The 17,363-nt window shown below is 46.3% G+C and overlaps 1 protein-coding gene and 1 pseudogene across 1 annotated transcript in view; one reads left to right on the top strand and one right to left on the bottom strand.

Moving 5' to 3' along the window:
* LOC147673784 (insulin receptor substrate 2-like) overlaps positions 1 to 7,702 on the top strand; it is a 67,764-nt pseudogene extending 60,062 nt beyond the window's left edge.
* Positions 1 to 17,138, bottom strand: part of URI1 (URI1 prefoldin like chaperone) — a 466,682-nt gene extending 449,544 nt beyond the window's left edge. The window contains exon 1 of the mRNA XM_086947708.1: positions 16,416 to 17,138. Coding sequence (XP_086803834.1) covers positions 16,416 to 16,484 — 69 coding nt within the window. The 5' untranslated portion in view covers positions 16,485 to 17,138. The remainder of the gene's footprint in view (positions 1 to 16,415) is intronic.
* Between the last annotated feature and the right edge of the window lie 225 nt (positions 17,139 to 17,363).

The raw sequence follows: 17,363 nt of genomic DNA, 5'->3' as shown, positions 1-17,363 counted from the left end.
ACAGAGCCCCCCACACACACAGAACCCCACACACACACACAGAGCCCCACACAGCCCCACACACACACAGAGCCCCACACACACACAGAGCCACACACACACACACACACAGAGCCACACACACACACACACAGAGCCACACACACACACAGAGCCACACACACACACACAGCCACACACACACACACAGAGCCACACACACAGAGCCACACACACAGAGCCACACACACACACACACACAGAGCCACACACACACACACACAGAGCCACACACACAGAGCCACACACACACACACACACACAGAGCCACACACACACACACACACACAGAGCCACACACACACACAGAGCCACACACACACACAGAGCCACACACACACACAGAGCCACACACACACACAGAGCCACACACACACACACAGCCACACACACACACACAGCCACACACACAGAGCCACACACACACACACACAGAGCCACACACACACAGAGCCACACACACACACACACACAGAGCCACACACACACAGAGCCACACACACACACACAGAGCCACACACACAGAGCCACACACACACACACACACACACAGAGCCACACACACACACAGAGCCACACACACACACAGAGCCACACACACACACAGAGCCACACACACACACACACACACAGAGCCACACACACACAGAGCCACACACACACAGAGCCACACACACACAGAGCCACACACACACACACAGCCACACAGCCACACAGCCACACACACAGCCACACTGTACAACATGGCTAAAACAATCACATTGGTAAAGCCAATAGCTCTTATGTCGGTGAGGCCTACTGGCTTTGCCAATGTTTTTTTCTGCTGGGACAAGAGTTGCGCCCGTGCAGCCAGAGCCAGTCGACCCCAATAGCGTGCTGGCTCCCCAGCGACAGACCCACAGCCGCCCAGCCAGACGGGGCTGCTGCCCCGCCGAACACGCACCGACTCTTCGTCCTATGCCGCGCCACCCGCCAGAGCTCCCTGCGCACGGGTGCGCCCGGCCAGCGAGGGGGACTGGGTGGTTATACTAAGCCCTGGGGCCCTGAAGATGCATCTGAGCCACTCCAACACCATGGCGGGACCTCACCCGCTGTTCTACCCACAGTCCCATCTGCCACCCCCGAGAGCCCTACAGCACAGCCGCTCCATGTCAATGCCAGTTCCCCGCTCGCCACCCTCTGCTGCCAGCCCGATCAACCTGTGCTCGAGCAGCCGCGGGCACGGCTCTGAGAGCAGCGCCGCACCTCGACCATCCAGCTGCGGCGCCTCCACCTCCTGTTCGCCCAGCGACGCCGGCTTCATGTCCTTGGACGAGTACAGCTCAAGCCCTGTAGACGCCGGGCGACCTTGTCTGCGCGCTGGGGTCCTGCACCACCACCACCGCAGAAGCACCCAGGAGTCTGTGGCTGAGACGCCACCTACCCCCGGCCGGGAAATGAGCGACTACATGTGCATGGAGCGACAGCCCAGTGGGGCCAGCCTCGGCCCCCTCCACTACTGCCGCCTTTCCAGAGAGGAGTTGTTCGATCCGGCACACAGGAAACGTACCTATTCGCTGACCACCCCGGCCCACCAGCGGAGCACCTCGCAGGTCTCATCTGCCTCCCTGGAAGAGGCCACCCTGCTGCGAGCTGCCTGTCGTTGTAGGAGAGTAGGGTCTGCTATCCTATGGTCACCCCAAATTTTAGCTTTTTGCTTCACTGGTTTATGACTTAATGTGGCTGTGGGCCTGCTAATCAGACCCACAGCCTGCTGTTCTCTCTCTAAATTACAGCCAATTCATCCTAGGTGCATTACGAATTAGAACTGGTTCACCTTTTTGGCCCCTGTAACAGTGTACCCTAGGTACCCAGGGCATAGGTGTTTCCAAGGCCTACCAGGGGCTGCAGCATGTATTATGCCACCCCTGGCCTGGCCTCCATATTTGACACAACTGGCTGATCACTCAGCTGGGGTAAGTTGGTGTAATCACCTCTTACTGTTATGTTATAACGTTTTATTGAGCGCGAACAGCTGCCCCAGCAACGAGGCGTCCCGGCGCTAAACTAGAACAAAACCAAAATGGGGGAGGTGGAACAGAGAGGGCAAAAGAGATTAGGATGGGGAGAAAAGGAATGTTTTGATCGCTTTGCGAAATGCGAGCAGATTAGTTATGGAGCGAATGTGAAATGGAAGGGAGTTCCAGAGCCTTGCCCCCAGGACTCTGAAAGAGCGACCGCCCATTCTGCTTAGCCTTATACGTGGGGTAACAACCAAGTTTTGACCCAGGGAGCGTAGGGCCCGCTGAGGGGTGTAGGGCTCTAGGAGTGGACGCAAGAGACCAGGACAGTCAGTCTTGAGAATTTTGAAGACCGTAGTGAGGGCTTTAAACTGGACTCGGGCTTCCATGCGTAGCCAGTGTACTTTCTGGATGGTGTTTCTTGCGGAACACCTTCGAGGGAGGCCTACAACTGCCCTGGTGGCAGAGTTTTGAATACGTTGAAGTCGCGCCATCTCAGCTTTATTAAGGCCGAGGAAAAGGACATTGGCGTAGTCCAGTCGAGCCAGAATGGTGGATTGGACTATCAATTGACACGTATGGTGATCAAAAAAGCCAACTAAGCATACTATACTTAGATATAGTATCCCTATATCCAACCTTAAACTGGACACATATGTTCCTATCAGCCACTCCTATGGAAGGCCTCTTCAATCCTGGAGGCAGAGTGCTTGGAAATATGTGAGATGGTGCTCTAGCATGAGCTGAGCCTGTCTGCAGCTGTCGGGACCACTCCCTTAGCTGTTCCGGGATATTGCCATACCATATACTCTTAAGTGCATTATAATCCTCGCGGTTGTATGCTAACTTTGGTTTGGCTTTATCAAAACATGTCGAGTAAGGTGTCATACGATTTGGAATACTATCCCCTCGACAGTTCTGTCGACGGGGATAGCATTTCACCCTTCTAGAGGGACACGACATGTGTGTAGCCTTAACCCCGGTTAAAGTTAACCAGAGCCTCAGCATCACAAAATGGATGCTGCCACCACAGACACAAGTCTGACCTCCTGCTGCTGGGAGTCCTTCCAGCGAGGGAGGCTTGGACAAAGGGTTTCCTGCCTTGGTAGGTGCGAGCACCACCCCAGACAGGGTTTTGTGTATTGGGTAGGACAGGGCTGAATAGATTGAGACATGCCCGGGGCACACAAGGTGCCCCCGTGCATAAGCCAGTCCAAACCGGTCCTGGGACTTTCCAGACCCAGGCCTGGCGAGGAGCTGGACAAAGGAAAGGGGGTGTAACCGCCCCCCTTCCTGGTCCCACCCAGAGGAGGGACCTAGTAGGTGATCCACCCCTCAGATTGGGAATAAGAGTGGGAGCAGTGCCATTGCACAGAAGATCATCCTGAAATCAACTTTACACAAAGAAGACGACTGGACTTCGACATTCTGCTGCACAGAATTCTGAAGAGAATCTCCCTTGTGGCCTAGGAGTGGCCACCCTGTGAACACAGGTTCCAACCAGCAAATCGATGTCTGCTTTGCCGCCGCCTCCCGCCGGAGCCCGAGCCCAGAGCCTGACAAGACCCAGACTCCCAGACTTCTCACAGCCCGATCCACAGTCCCTGCAAAGAAGGGACCCGTGGAGGCACCGAGAGACGTGGGACCGGACATCTTGGAAGACACCTGAAGAGCCGACTGCGCAGCATCAGAGGCATCCTCGACGTTGTGCTTTGGGGACTGAGAACCCCCACCACCGAGCAGCCCTTGCACCGAAGATCAGCCCCCCAGCATCTCCACGATCTGCGTGGGGCCCTTTTGCATTGTGCCACTCGACGCGCCATCCCGGCGACTAGCCACGTGGTCAGCGGCCATCTTGGCGACGAAACCGAAGAACTACACTGCGGGTCTGGTTGCTCCGGACTTGCCCTAGCTCCTGTAAAAGGAGCACCCGCTCTGACCTTGCTGGTCCGAGTAACAAGCCTTTTTCGACTCCTGCGTGGCTTGCATTAGCCAATATTGTAAATAGAGGGGTTCGACCCATGTGGTCAGTGGGACCTGGGTAATAGGTTGAGATATAAGAGGGGGTCCCTGACCAAACACACAACAATTACTTAATTTTCACCCAATTCTTTGGATAGAATCAACACAGAAATAATGGTGGACAGTGTTTTTATTATCACTGCACCAAAAACAATACATTGGTTATGCATTCGCTAGTATAGTACACAAAATTCAAGTGCGCCCACAAAGGAAGGGGGAAGGGGTACAAGGGAAGGGGTGTATTTCAATTAGTTAACATCACTAATCAAAAAAATCATTAAGCACAAATCCACAACTGAAACCATCATTGTCATTGATCCATATGTAGGAGATCAAGAAAAAACACATGTTACACAGAACATATCACATGAGACAGAAACTCCCGTGATGATTATAATTATCAATCTTGGGTTAAGGAGTTCGTATAAGTAGATGATGGTCTACGTTTCGACCCAATGGTGTAGGAAAATGGATCCTTACTCGCGGGTCTTCATCAGGACGTGAGGGGGGGTGAGGGAAGAAGTGGGGCTGTGTCCTAGGTGTAAAAAAAGGAAATATACGCTCATTACTTGAAACGGTCTCCGAAGAGTCCCGACACAATTAATTTAAAAAGGGGCCCGAAGGCCAGTAGAAACAAGACATTAAAGTATCAAAAACGGAATTTAAAAAGGAATTTAAAAGGAGGTTAGATGAACTAAGGACGGAACAATACATGGTTAGGTTACCCGACAAAGCAGGTAGAAAAAGCCACAAGCCCGTTGGGCGTATTTACGTCTCCAGGCGGGGCCCAGTCCCGGTTATTAATCGTGGTGTCTGAAAAGGCTTATTGAAAAAACTGGTACTGTAGCACCACACACCAAAAAAAAAAAAAAAAACGTTTATGGGCTGGCAGCCCATAAACGTTTTATTTATTTATTTATTTTTTTTTATTTTTTTTTTGGTGTGTGGTGCTACAGTACCAGTTTTTTCAATAAGCCTTTTCAGACACCACGATTAATAACCGGGACTGGGCCCCGCCTGGAGACGTAAATACGCCCAACGGGCTTGTGGCTTTTTCTACCTGCTTTGTCGGGTAACCTAACCATGTATTGTTCCGTCCTTAGTTCATCTAACCTCCTTTTAAATTCCTTTTTAAATTCCGTTTTTGATACTTTAATGTCTTGTTTCTACTGGCCTTCGGGCCCCTTTTTAAATTAATTGTGTCGGGACTCTTCGGAGACCGTTTCAAGTAATGAGCGTATATTTCCTTTTTTTACACCTAGGACACAGCCCCACTTCTTCCCTCACCCCCCCCTCACGTCCTGATGAAGACCCGCGAGTAAGGATCCATTTTCCTACACCATTGGGTCGAAACGTAGACCATCATCTACTTATACGAACTCCTTAACCCAAGATTGATAATTATAATCATCACGGGAGTTTCTGTCTCATGTGATATGTTCTGTGTAACATGTGTTTTTTCTTGATCTCCTACATATGGATCAATGACAATGATGGTTTCAGTTGTGGATTTGTGCTTAATGATTTTTTTGATTAGTGATGTTAACTAATTGAAATACACCCCTTCCCTTGTACCCCTTCCCCCTTCCTTTGTGGGCGCACTTGAATTTTGTGTACTATACTAGCGAATGCATAACCAATGTATTGTTTTTGGTGCAGTGATAATAAAAACACTGTCCACCATTATTTCTGTGTTGATTCTATCCAAAGAATTAGGTGAAAATTAAGTAATTGTTGTGTGTTTGGTCAGGGACCCCCTCTTGCATTAGCCATGGCCTGTTTGCTTCAATCAAGTTGCTGACACCGCCAACAGCGAGAAGCCTGCGTGGGACAGCTCGCGACCGACTCCTGGACGTCCTCGACCCCCGGTGTCCACGTGGCTGCAGAGAGAAGCTACACCTCAACGCCTGTTTGCACCAGACATCGCCTGGTTCCGATCTAGTTCCACTGTAGTTACTGGCTAGTAACTTTGAACATTGTCCCCTCTGCTTTCAGGTCTTCACAACTTCAGATCCACCCTTGGATCCACCGGAACTCTTCACATCGAGCCGCCTGCAGCATCTTCAGCTCCAAGCACCATCGACCAGTGTGACGAAACCCGACACTACTTCGACCCTATGCACCCGCTTCCTGTGGGTGAGGTAAATCAGCAACGCCGGTGTTCCTACACTGGTACACACCTCTAGGGCCTGTGTCTCAAGTTTCAGCTTTCTAGGTCACTCGGAAGGTTCCGAACTAACTAACTTTCTAACTTTTACGCACCATAGACTTTGTATTGGTGAGTGCGTGCACTTTAAACACTGCACCCGAGTCCCGCGGGCCTTTCCCGACTTAGTCACTGCTAGTCCCGATCAGCTCCAGCGATTCCCAAGGCCCTAGGCCTGTTTCCTTTTCATTTGGTATCTCTTATACCACTTTCTTAGCATATGGTTTAGGTGGCCCCTAGGGCTCATCCATATTGTGCAACTTTTGTGTATTTTAAACTGTGTTTTGTTTACCGCTTGTGCTTCTGTGCTCATAAAGAGTTCAGGGGATATTTGTAGTTAATAAATATATATATATATATATTTTCAATATATATCTGTGTGGTGTCCTTTCATTTGGTATTCAAGGGGATTGTGTATGGTAATACAGCTGGCTTCACATGCCTTTCAGAGTTTAGCCTAAGACTGCTTTGTCCACGTTACCACTAGGATAACTGGTCTATAAGGTTGACTTACAACCAATCATCATAAGGGTTGTTTGGACTGATACAAGGTGGTTCCAGAATTGGAAAAATCATATATCAGGCCAACTTCTCAGTCGTGGCCACCGCTCTTGCACCGCCTCTCCGCAGATGCCCCACCCCCCCTAACCCGAGGACTATGGAGATGTGGAGATTTGCTCTACTGGACACCTTGGTGATGATGGCTACATGCCCAAGGTGCCCGTGGCGGCTCTTGTAACTAAAGACTACATGCCCATGAGAAGCTGCACTATGTCCGCTCCCAAGGAGATCCTGCGGCCCCACAATGACAGCCCCCCACAGCTGAACGGCTACAAGACTGGCGAGAGCTCGCCCGAGGACAGTGGCTACATGAGGATGCTGTGTGGCCCCGAGAATCGGCTCATAGGCGCCAGCGATTACATGAACATGTCCCCTGGCAGTCAGGCCTCGGCCTCCCCTCCGGACTGCTTCTTCCACCCGTAGGTTAACGGTGACAGCGACCAGTACATGTTGGTGCACTCCCCGGGTCGCCTGCAGCCGGAGGAGCCAGTGCACGCCCAGTCCCCAAGCCGGCCCAGTCCAGAGAGCATCCGCCACCACCGATGCCGGGCAGTGACCCACGCGGCTGGAGCTGGACAGTGTGCGGACCCTACCGAGTATGACCGAGCACACTACGGAACCCAAGCCCCACAGCCCTGGAGGAGAGTACATCAATATTGACTTTGGGGAGCGTTGTTCGCCAGCTGGGGACACCTCGCCCGGCTCGGACTACATGAACCTGGACTATAGTGGCCACTGTAAGCCGGCCCCAGTACCAGACCCCTGTAATGGCGTGCATGTGAGCTGGCCAACCCAGCTCCCTAATCAGCAGGACATGGCCCGCCAGCAGCGCTCCCCTCCACAATGGCCTCAGGCGCCGATTCTGATCGCTTGATCTGACCGTTACCTGGGGTCACGAGGCTGGCATTGGAGTCCGGTGTTGGTGACTCGTAGGGGGAAGCTTTTCTCTCCGTAGATCTCTCCTGTCCTCCGGCACAGCTCGGCTTAAAAGGAGATGGGACTTCCTTTCCTCTGTGTCTTGATGACGAGGTGGTGACTTCCTGCTGGCATAAAAAGGTTTGTTATCTTCTTTATGGGGTCATCTGGCCCCATAAAGAAGATAAAAAAGCTTTTACGCCAGCCAGCAGTAAGTCTAGTAAGCCAGCCTGAAAAGGACGGGGCTTACAGAGAAAGAAGAACGTCACTAGGACCTCTTCTCCAATGGCGGGCCACCGTTTTGCATGAACGGTGACGCCAGCCAATAGAAAAGAGGGGCGGGCCTTAACCTCGCTAGTGAAAATCCCTCTATGTCATTAAGTCTCGCCAGCTCGACTGCGCATGTGCAGTCTTTCGCAGGCTGAGACCTAAAAAGTTCCCTAAAATAGGGGTGTTGGTGTTCAAGAGTCACTCAGCCATAGAGGAGCAGGAAGACAACAGTGGTGCAGGATGAATTAAGCCCCCTGGGTACTAGCCTGGATGACATGAGACTATAGAAAGATTTAGATGCTACACCTCCAGGGTACTGGATTTCTCTCAGATGGAAACAGTTTAATCCTGATCAGTGAAATATCCAATACAAGAGGTAGACTAGCTTAAATATGCTGATAAGTCTACATAGTCAATGTGACTTTTTGGGAATTGTGACAAGAACACCTTCTGCTGATATCCAATCAATGAGACATATTTTGCGGTTCCCATGCACTCCTTTGTGGAACAATGCACAGGACCATTTAATTTGATGTTCAGGTGATTGAATAATAACTATTTTTCTACATTTCAAACAGTTTTTCAGTGAAGAGATTCTATACAGCCTCCCACAAGACAATTGTACTTGGGTACTATGAAAAATACCAGCCATCTAAAGCCCAATACATATTTACTTTCTTTATTAATACCGAACTTGACGATACGAGTAATCTTTCCTGTCTGGGACTCCAACTTCAAATAGAAAGCCCGCCACAGAAATGTGTGCAGTCTCCACCCCAAGTTAGTAAGCACTAGGGCTAACCAACATACTGAAATGATATTGTACTACCAAACTAACATTGTATCCTTCTTTCTCAGCACCACTCCTAATATTAGGCTGAAGCAAACCTACTGCCAATGTAATGCCTATGCAATACCATAAAAAAAATATGCACGCATCAGTTTACACTAGTGAAACGCCTGAAAACAAGTGACGCCACTTCTGCCCCGCTCAGTATGCCTACATTAATTGGAGGCCCAGCAAGAGAAAAGGGGTGACACCTCTACCTGTTGCTGCTATACGGGAGGTAAAGAGTGCCCATCTCCCTCCAGAAAGGCCACTTAGACACCCACTGGGCCGCTGGCGGTATAGTCGAACAACAGAGACGCCACCCAAATCGACCCCCAGGCTGCTCAAAAGCAGCCCACAGGTGGAACTCGGACCCTGGCCCCTCGGGCATCGCCCGAATGCCCCATAACCAATCCGACGCTGCATCACATCACGTGTTATCATCCATTGTTACCACACCTCTTCCTATAAACCGAACTCTACATGGGAGTGGGATTACTGAATGGGACAGGAGTAAGCCAAAATAATGACCATGTGAAGTTATCAGCACAGTGACATTACAGTGGCTTCACAGTCACATATTTGTCCTGCTCCTCCCAGTTACAATAGGCCCACTGCATGTTTGTGTGGAAACATTGGGTGGTGGGGCTATTGTAACTGTACAACAAATATTCTATAAGTATCTCACAGAAATATGAGGAAATAATTTTTTAACTAACGTTGAACAGGGAATTCTGGATTTAAAAAAGTGGTGCCATCCTTCCAAGCCACACCACGCAGGACTCCTGTGCTTGGTGACCATAAATGCCTGGGGTTGGTAGATTTTCCTTTTTGAAAAGGTATACACCCAGGCAGACTTTAGCTACAAGGAACTGGCTAATTCACAACACATCTTAATAACAACATATGATAAACACAAAAAATGATAAAAAACAGAAAATACAACAGACTGTTATGATATCAAAAATACATTTTTAATCTCGATTTGTTTTTTTTAAAAAATTAATCTAGTAAGAGGTTTAGTAAATATCACTGTGTATACATGATGTATATAGTCAAGAAATTGATACATTGATTAGGAATGACATTTCTAATACATTGTTAAAAACCAAAACACAAAAAAGAACAAATTAAAAATTAGTTTCAAAATTGTTTCTCCAAATTTTTGTTAGACTTGGGCTGTGTCAACGCGTTTCGACAAATCTTTTGTCTTCATCAGGACTTTAGAATATGCAGCCACTTTTTTCTAGATAGAATAAAACAGGTTTTAGATAAATGTATGCTCAGCACTTTCTAGGTTACATTTAGCGGTTTTTGTTATAACTAACCGAAGGTGACCAACAGTTAACAGCAATTTATAACAGTCTGTTAATAATTTTCATACTTAATAAAAACATATTATGCGTTTAGATCAAAAAGCAACATCAGATAAAAATTCATTTTCTTAGCCAGGCTTGTGTATTACATTTGAATGATCGTACAGAATCGTACCTTTTGGTTTGGAACAACTGCGCTCACTAAATGAGGTAATTTGTGAAATAATTAACAACTCTAAATACTGCCTTAAGATGCTTAGACAATATTTAACTCGAATACAAGTAGATTCAATCTATTTTCCCATCTATATAGGAACATACCACTTGTAAACAATTAAGTGGACCGTTCTGTTGCCGACGGCTAAAGAAACCGACCCTGGGCCATAGCTTGGATTGAAGATTGTCAAAATAGAAACGAAAGAAACAGAAATAGAAGTGAGAAGTACGCAGTGATTACTGATTTCTCAGGTAAAACCTCCCATGAATACATGATAGGGGTCAGAGTTGGCAACCCGTTCTGCATTTAATACTAAATGTGGAACAAAAAACTGAAAGATCAATATGTTTTGTTTCTTTTATTAAACAGATATCACCTACCGCCCACATCTAAATATAGAGAAGGTACCTCACTCCTCACATCATCCTTGTACAGTCTCCCAACAAAAAAAAGACTACAGTGGAAGGTCACTATAAAATTCTTTCTTTTTATAGGTAAGATATTAATCGAGTATTTTTGAGGAAACAAGGGATAACATAGATATCTATATAGCTAGCAGTCACTAAAATAGCCCATTAAACAATGACTGTTAGAATCAGCAACTATCTCTTAAGTGCGAAAGATTAGGCATAAAAATTTAATTTGATAAAGTTCTGGATGACGTTGTTTAATAAGGATAAGCTTTTTAAAAAAATGTTACGCAACCTATACAAATGGGAACGTACTTATTTCATCTCCTATTTCTAATAAAATGCCTACCTACCTGGCCTGCCAGACTATAGGTATCTAAAACGAATGCACTTTAGGGCCTCTACGATTCTGTACGATCATTCAAATGTAATACACAAGCCTGGCTAAGAAAATGAATTTTTATCTGATGTTGCTTTTTGATCTAAACGCATAATATGTTTTTATTAAGTATGAAAATTATTAACAGACTGTTATAAATTGCTGTTAACTGTTGGTCACCTTCGGTTAGTTATAACAAAAACCGCTAAATGTAACCTAGAAAGTGCTGAGCATACATTTATCTAAAACCTGTTTTATTCTATCTAGAAAAAAGTGGCTGCATATTCTAAAGTCCTGATGAAGACAAAAGATTTGTCGAAACGCGTTGACACAGCCCAAGTCTAACAAAAATTTGGAGAAACAATTTTGAAACTAATTTTTAATTTGTTCTTTTTTGTGTTTTGGTTTTTAACAATGTATTAGAAATGTCATTCCTAATCAATGTATCAATTTCTTGACTATATACATCATGTATACACAGTGATATTTACTAAACCTCTTACTAGATTAATTTTTTTAAAAAAACAAATCGAGATTAAAAATGTATTTTTGATATCATAACAGTCTGTTGTATTTTCTGTTTTTTATCATTTTTTGTGTTTATCATATGTTGTTATTAAGATGTGTTGTGAATTAGCCAGTTCCTTGTAGCTAAAGTCTGCCTGGGTGTATACCTTTTCAAGAATTATTGTTTCCCTGACCCAGGAGCTAGATCCTTAACAGGGGGTCCCTGATATTTACCCAAAGTTGGTAGATTTTCCTACACGAGGGACAACGCCAGTCTCAGAAATTAGTTTCTGTGCCACAACAAAGTGTTTTAACAGCGTCAGGGCTCCTTGTTGGGGTGCAGATGTGGGTGTGTGCCTGCATGACAGAAGGTGTGGTTCGGTTCATGAGGAGGCTAAAAAAAAATCTAAACAGAGTCCGGGTTCCTCGCTGGGGCACAGATGTGTGTATGCGCACAAACAAGGAACAAGGTGAGTTTTTTCGGGGTTTTTTGTTTAGCCTAAGTAAAAATAATCCTAACACCCTTAGACACGACTGCTAGGGCACAGACGTGTTTGTGTCCGCCTAATGAGGACCATTTGATTCTTTTTTTGAGGCTAGGAACATTAATTTAAACAGTGTCCAGGCTCCTTGCTGGCACCCAGATATGAGGGTGACCTCACCCCACTGAGGAGCAATATACAGTTTGGTGTTTTACGGGGAAAAAATAGCATCTGTCTCTTTCTGTGAGCGCAGAGAAGAAAGGAGACAGGCACCGTTTGGTCCAGAAGTGAGCATAGTGCTGGCTCATTCATGTGTTTGCTGGTGCCCAGAAGGGATCAGGCACAAAAACAATTAAAAGGGCAATGTCCCGGAAACAATTAATCTAAATGATGTATATACACACAAACATTATGAGAGCATTTGAGTGAAACCTTTTAAGGTTGTACATATGGCACCATTAGAAAATTAAATTGAGGTCACTCATTGTCCCTACTACAGTCTGTTTGACGTACTTGCACGACTTCCACAAATGAATCTGAGGATACTAAATTAATGTTTAGCCTCCCATTTCAATACCTTCGCGTTAACAGAACGCTTGAAAATGTTAATTTGTGCATTTTGCTTCTTTATTTATACAAACTTTATTAATCTTTTACTTTTATTTAATTTCCTAAACAGTTCGAGTACCTCCTGAGTAGTCGCCACGAACCCCCTGGAGTTCCCAAATCACAGGTTAAGAACCACAGCTCTACAAGATCCCAAATGATGGTGAGTTCCCCATTATTTTATCTTGTACCTATAAAGTTCAAACTCTACATGGTGGCTGTCGGCCCACCTGCAACCAGAACACTATCAGACTAGAGATGAGGAAGTGCAAAAAAGAAGAAATTAGACAACAGGCCTTCTTCATCTATGCATCTCAAAAAAGCTCTGCATCCTCCAGCACTGCCCAAACCCAGCTCTGATTTAGGAAAGAGCTAAAGTAGGTCTTCAATGAACCCTACATTATAACGAAGTAGCTGTTCACTTAGCGCCTTAGAGTCCATCTCCTCTTCAAATCATACGTACAGTGCATTTCCGATATGAATCCTGTACACCGCTCTACTGCTTTTCAGGTAGATTTGGAGTATATAAATTCTACCTACAGAGGGGAAACGGGTAAATTCCAATTCTGCTGAGCAGTCCTTGAAGAGGATTATGCCCAAGAAAAAAGATTCCTAAAAAAGACCACGTTTTGCAACACAAAATGAAATACAATGTATCCAAAGATTGTGCATGCTTAGACAGACACCCTAACAGCTGCTCCTTCTATAGCTAATGCAGATTGAACTGGTTTCCAGCAGTCAGGTCAGCAATAACATAAGAGATGTAGGCACACAAATGGGTCACCTCTTAAAGGAACAGTTGAAGATTGTAAGAAAATGCCTCGGTTTCCATGATCGCTCGTATTTTTTTTTTTATTGATGATGTTGGTTTTTGGACTCTGTACACTGTGACCCTGATAACCAGGCCCCGGTGCATGAGGTTTGTCCCCTAATAACCTGAAGAATTGGTTAAAATCACCGATTAGCGCATTTAACTTAAATGTAAGCCCCTATTATATGGTACCCTGGTGCCCCTAGTCTGTAAATTAAATGGCACTAGTCCACTGCAGCACTTATTGTGCAACAATTAAATTGACCATTAAAACCATTACTCTAAACCTACCACAGAAGCCTGGAAAAGGAACTAAGGCACGGTATGGTCAAGTAATGTGTCTGTAGCAAGTAGAGGGGGCGAGGAACTGAAGACTTCAGCAATGTGCTTGCCTCTGACACAGCTTGAGGTCCTTTTAAACCCTCCAGCAGATACAGCACTGAGACTTATAATAGTTTCTGACCAGCATTCTCACCCGAGAGAAGGGGATAGGAGTTTAACATAGGCTGATCGTGTAGATGCAAAGGAGTGGTGTGAAAGTACTTGGAAAGGGACATGATGCTGGTGATGTTTCAAACTGCAATATGTCCCTCTACAAGCACTTTTACAGTACTCAGTGTCCCACCAACATACTACCCTTCCCCAATTAAAAAGCAAAGTGTGAGCTCTTTGTTATACCCCGATTGCAGCTTAGCTCTGCACTTCACTTCACTTCACTTCACTTCACTTTTGCTTCAGGGAAGAACTAACTCGGAATCTCTGATAGCCCATTGTTTTGTTAAGTCATGTAATTACATTCATTAATGTGTTCATCCTCTCTTGTGGTAATCTTTTTTATTAAGTCCAGGGAAGCTTTGAAATCAGCATAAAAATGTAAGTGTCCCACCTTCCCCTAACTTAATTGTAATTTAAGGACTTCATTTAAGATGTGCACTGATTTCGCCCTTGAAAATGTATCACAAAGAACTGCCCTTTAACATTAACTGGACAAAGGAGGAGATATTCATCTAGTGGCTAAACTACTTAATGTGCAATCTAATCTGTAAACCGGAATTCAATTCCAGCTTCCCTGCTCGAACAAACGGCCTGACCCTAGCCGATTACTTGCATGACTGTTAACTCTTTTCCTTGATAATCACATTTGAAAATGCCTTCACGTAATTCAGTTCGAGATGTATGTTGTGCAAACCGTCTTCTGGTTCAATAGACTATAATGCTGCTCCAACTAGGACGACTATATAGGTCACATGTAAAAGCTACATGACAACTGGTTTGGCTCTTGGGTCACTCTTGGCACCCATGTCAGAGTTGTGACGAAGAAATGTGGTGGTTCACGACTATTTCCAAGTTTATGTTTAGAACTATCACGAGTAACATAGGTCACTGAAAACAGGGATAAAATCTACAAAAGGTATAATAGTTTGCATGTTAAATTAATATTTTTTAAACACCGAATTGTCTATCGTATTTTCATATTTTTGATGAACAATTTACACACCAAATATTTTGATGGTTCACCCCATACTCTGGTTCAAAAAGCAAAGACACCCTTGGCTCAGGTCTCGCTCAACTCCCCCCATTACTTAGATGGATTGTTCATGTCTAATAGCAAGACAGGAGATGTAGCTGGACTGAGGAGCTAAAAAGTAAGCTTTACTGTAATAAAAGCTATAAAAACTTTCAATATGTTACTAGAGAAGTAGCCAACGTGACAAGAAAGTAATAGGTGAAGACATACTATATTGCCAAAATCAACGCAGGAAACCGATTATTAGTTCACAAACATGAATGAATGGCTTTAAAGAGGACCGCAGAACAATGCCCGACTCCTCTTCTGACACACGCCTCACGAGTGTTATTAGCTACATCGAAGATGCAGTTGAATTGGAGGATCACCAACATGCTAGTCCTACATTTGAAAAAGCTAAAATTATACGGTTTTGTAACTACTTTACACTAAGCTAGTTTAGGGGGGGGGGGATACAGACATGGAATGTTAAAAAAAATACTGCATTTGATCTACAAGCTCAACATACATGGGTCATATACGCAAGTGCTTGTGGGCAAAAGCAAGGCACACAAGTCAAAAAAACAAGAATGTCTTCAAGATTAGAAAAATCGCATCAAGGATTAGTAATAGGCTTCAAAGGAGCACACACCAAAAAAAAACCCAAGGGAGATACCATATCGATTGAGGCTAAATCCGATACTGTCTTTAAGACTATAATTATTTTATAATTATTTTCAAACCGTAAGACTACTCAAAGTCTGGTTGTGAACACCCAAACATTGCTGGATGTACGGATGTAATGCAGGATTCGGGAGTATGATATTACAATGCTATGCTTAATTCTGTGATTCATACCACACTTTTACCGTTTCCAATCACTAGTAATGCATGGACGTACTGGTTCAGGGAGATCAGCTCTTTCAGCGTAATGTTTTGGAAGGAAGTTTCTAGAGCACGTGATGTTAGTAAACTGACACCGTGCTCACATGGTGAGAAGGGGTGCGGCCTAGCCATGCTTGTTCTACCAGAGGGGAGGGCCGTTCAGCGTGCACTGCAATACATCCAGGACCTTGTTGGAACTACATTTATCCCTTTCGAGGAGGGTGTGTCTATCTCCTAGGTAACAACACTGGTTGGAAATGAATCGAATATTAACGTGAGAAAATACACCAATCGTAGGAGTGCCCCGCGCCCTTGCAGTGCCACACTAACCTGCTGCACTGGGGCCACAGGGCAACCACTTACCACCTCCCTTGAGTTCACCCCTTTATTCACTGGCGTCATTTCCCAGCCCTGCCTCTTCTGCTGGCGCTTGCCCCCTCCTGCCCCAGTTACCTCGCCATGAGCCTCGCGAAGCCGGGACACCTGGCCCCCCCTCAGGCCCTTGCCAGCCGTGGCCTCCATGACGCCGAGTGTCCCTCCGGGTGAGGGTGTGTACTGCTGACCTCAAACTGTGAACGCCCGGCCCCCTGGCGGGGGCGCTAAATCCGGCGCTGCTCTCTAGTAATACAAGTCTCCGGGCTTTTGTAGCGAGCGGGTCTGGGTTGAAGTCTACCGGGATCAAGGGTGCGCAGCCCCTCAGCAGGAGCAGTGAGTCCTAAACACGTGCTTATGGAGGCGGCTCCTCAGCCTCTCCCGTGCGGGCTCTGTGCGTGACATTGGGGCGGGAGACATCTCAGCTTCACATCGCTGGCCCCCACGGGGCCCGGCGCTGTCCCGGCGGTCCAAAACCCCCTCTATCCTCGGCGTGTCCAGTCCGTGCACGGCGTCTCGCTGCTCTGCCTCCGTATAAATGGATCTGGTCCCCGGCGTCCCCCTCTGCCTCGGGACGTAGCCCGCCTCTCTCTAGTCAGACGCGTTCTCACTTCTGCTTCTGGGTGTCTCAGTCGTTACCCCTAGAACTCCTGCAACTGCTCTCAGATTTGTGGCTGCGCCATCAGCAAGCACCTCAGAGCTTCCTGCAGCGCCCGGTGCATTGTGGGTACCGCGGCCCAGCACTGACAGGAGCGCACACAACAACGCACGTGCGTCTCAGGGCTTAGAACCCACCACGTGCTCGCGGTCACAGCTGCCAGGGGCTCACTTCTCCAGGGCGAACTGTTAACTTGTAACAAGTTTTTCTTCAGGGAATACATTGTTATCTTTTTATCACGGGGGCGGGGGGGGGGGGGGGGGTTAAATGCGCATTCTAGCAAATGTGTAAAGTAGGAGTTTCTGGGAAACTCAAAGTATAAATAATAAGCTTTATTGTCAAAACGCCAGCAGCAAAAGGAAATGTCCTTA

Source organism: Lissotriton vulgaris, chromosome 12 (genome assembly GCF_964263255.1).
Source record: "Lissotriton vulgaris chromosome 12, aLisVul1.2, whole genome shotgun sequence".
Taxonomy (NCBI): domain Eukaryota; kingdom Metazoa; phylum Chordata; class Amphibia; order Caudata; family Salamandridae; genus Lissotriton; species Lissotriton vulgaris.
Note: the sequence above shows the minus strand (reverse complement) of the source record. Positions and strands in the feature narration are given on the sequence as shown.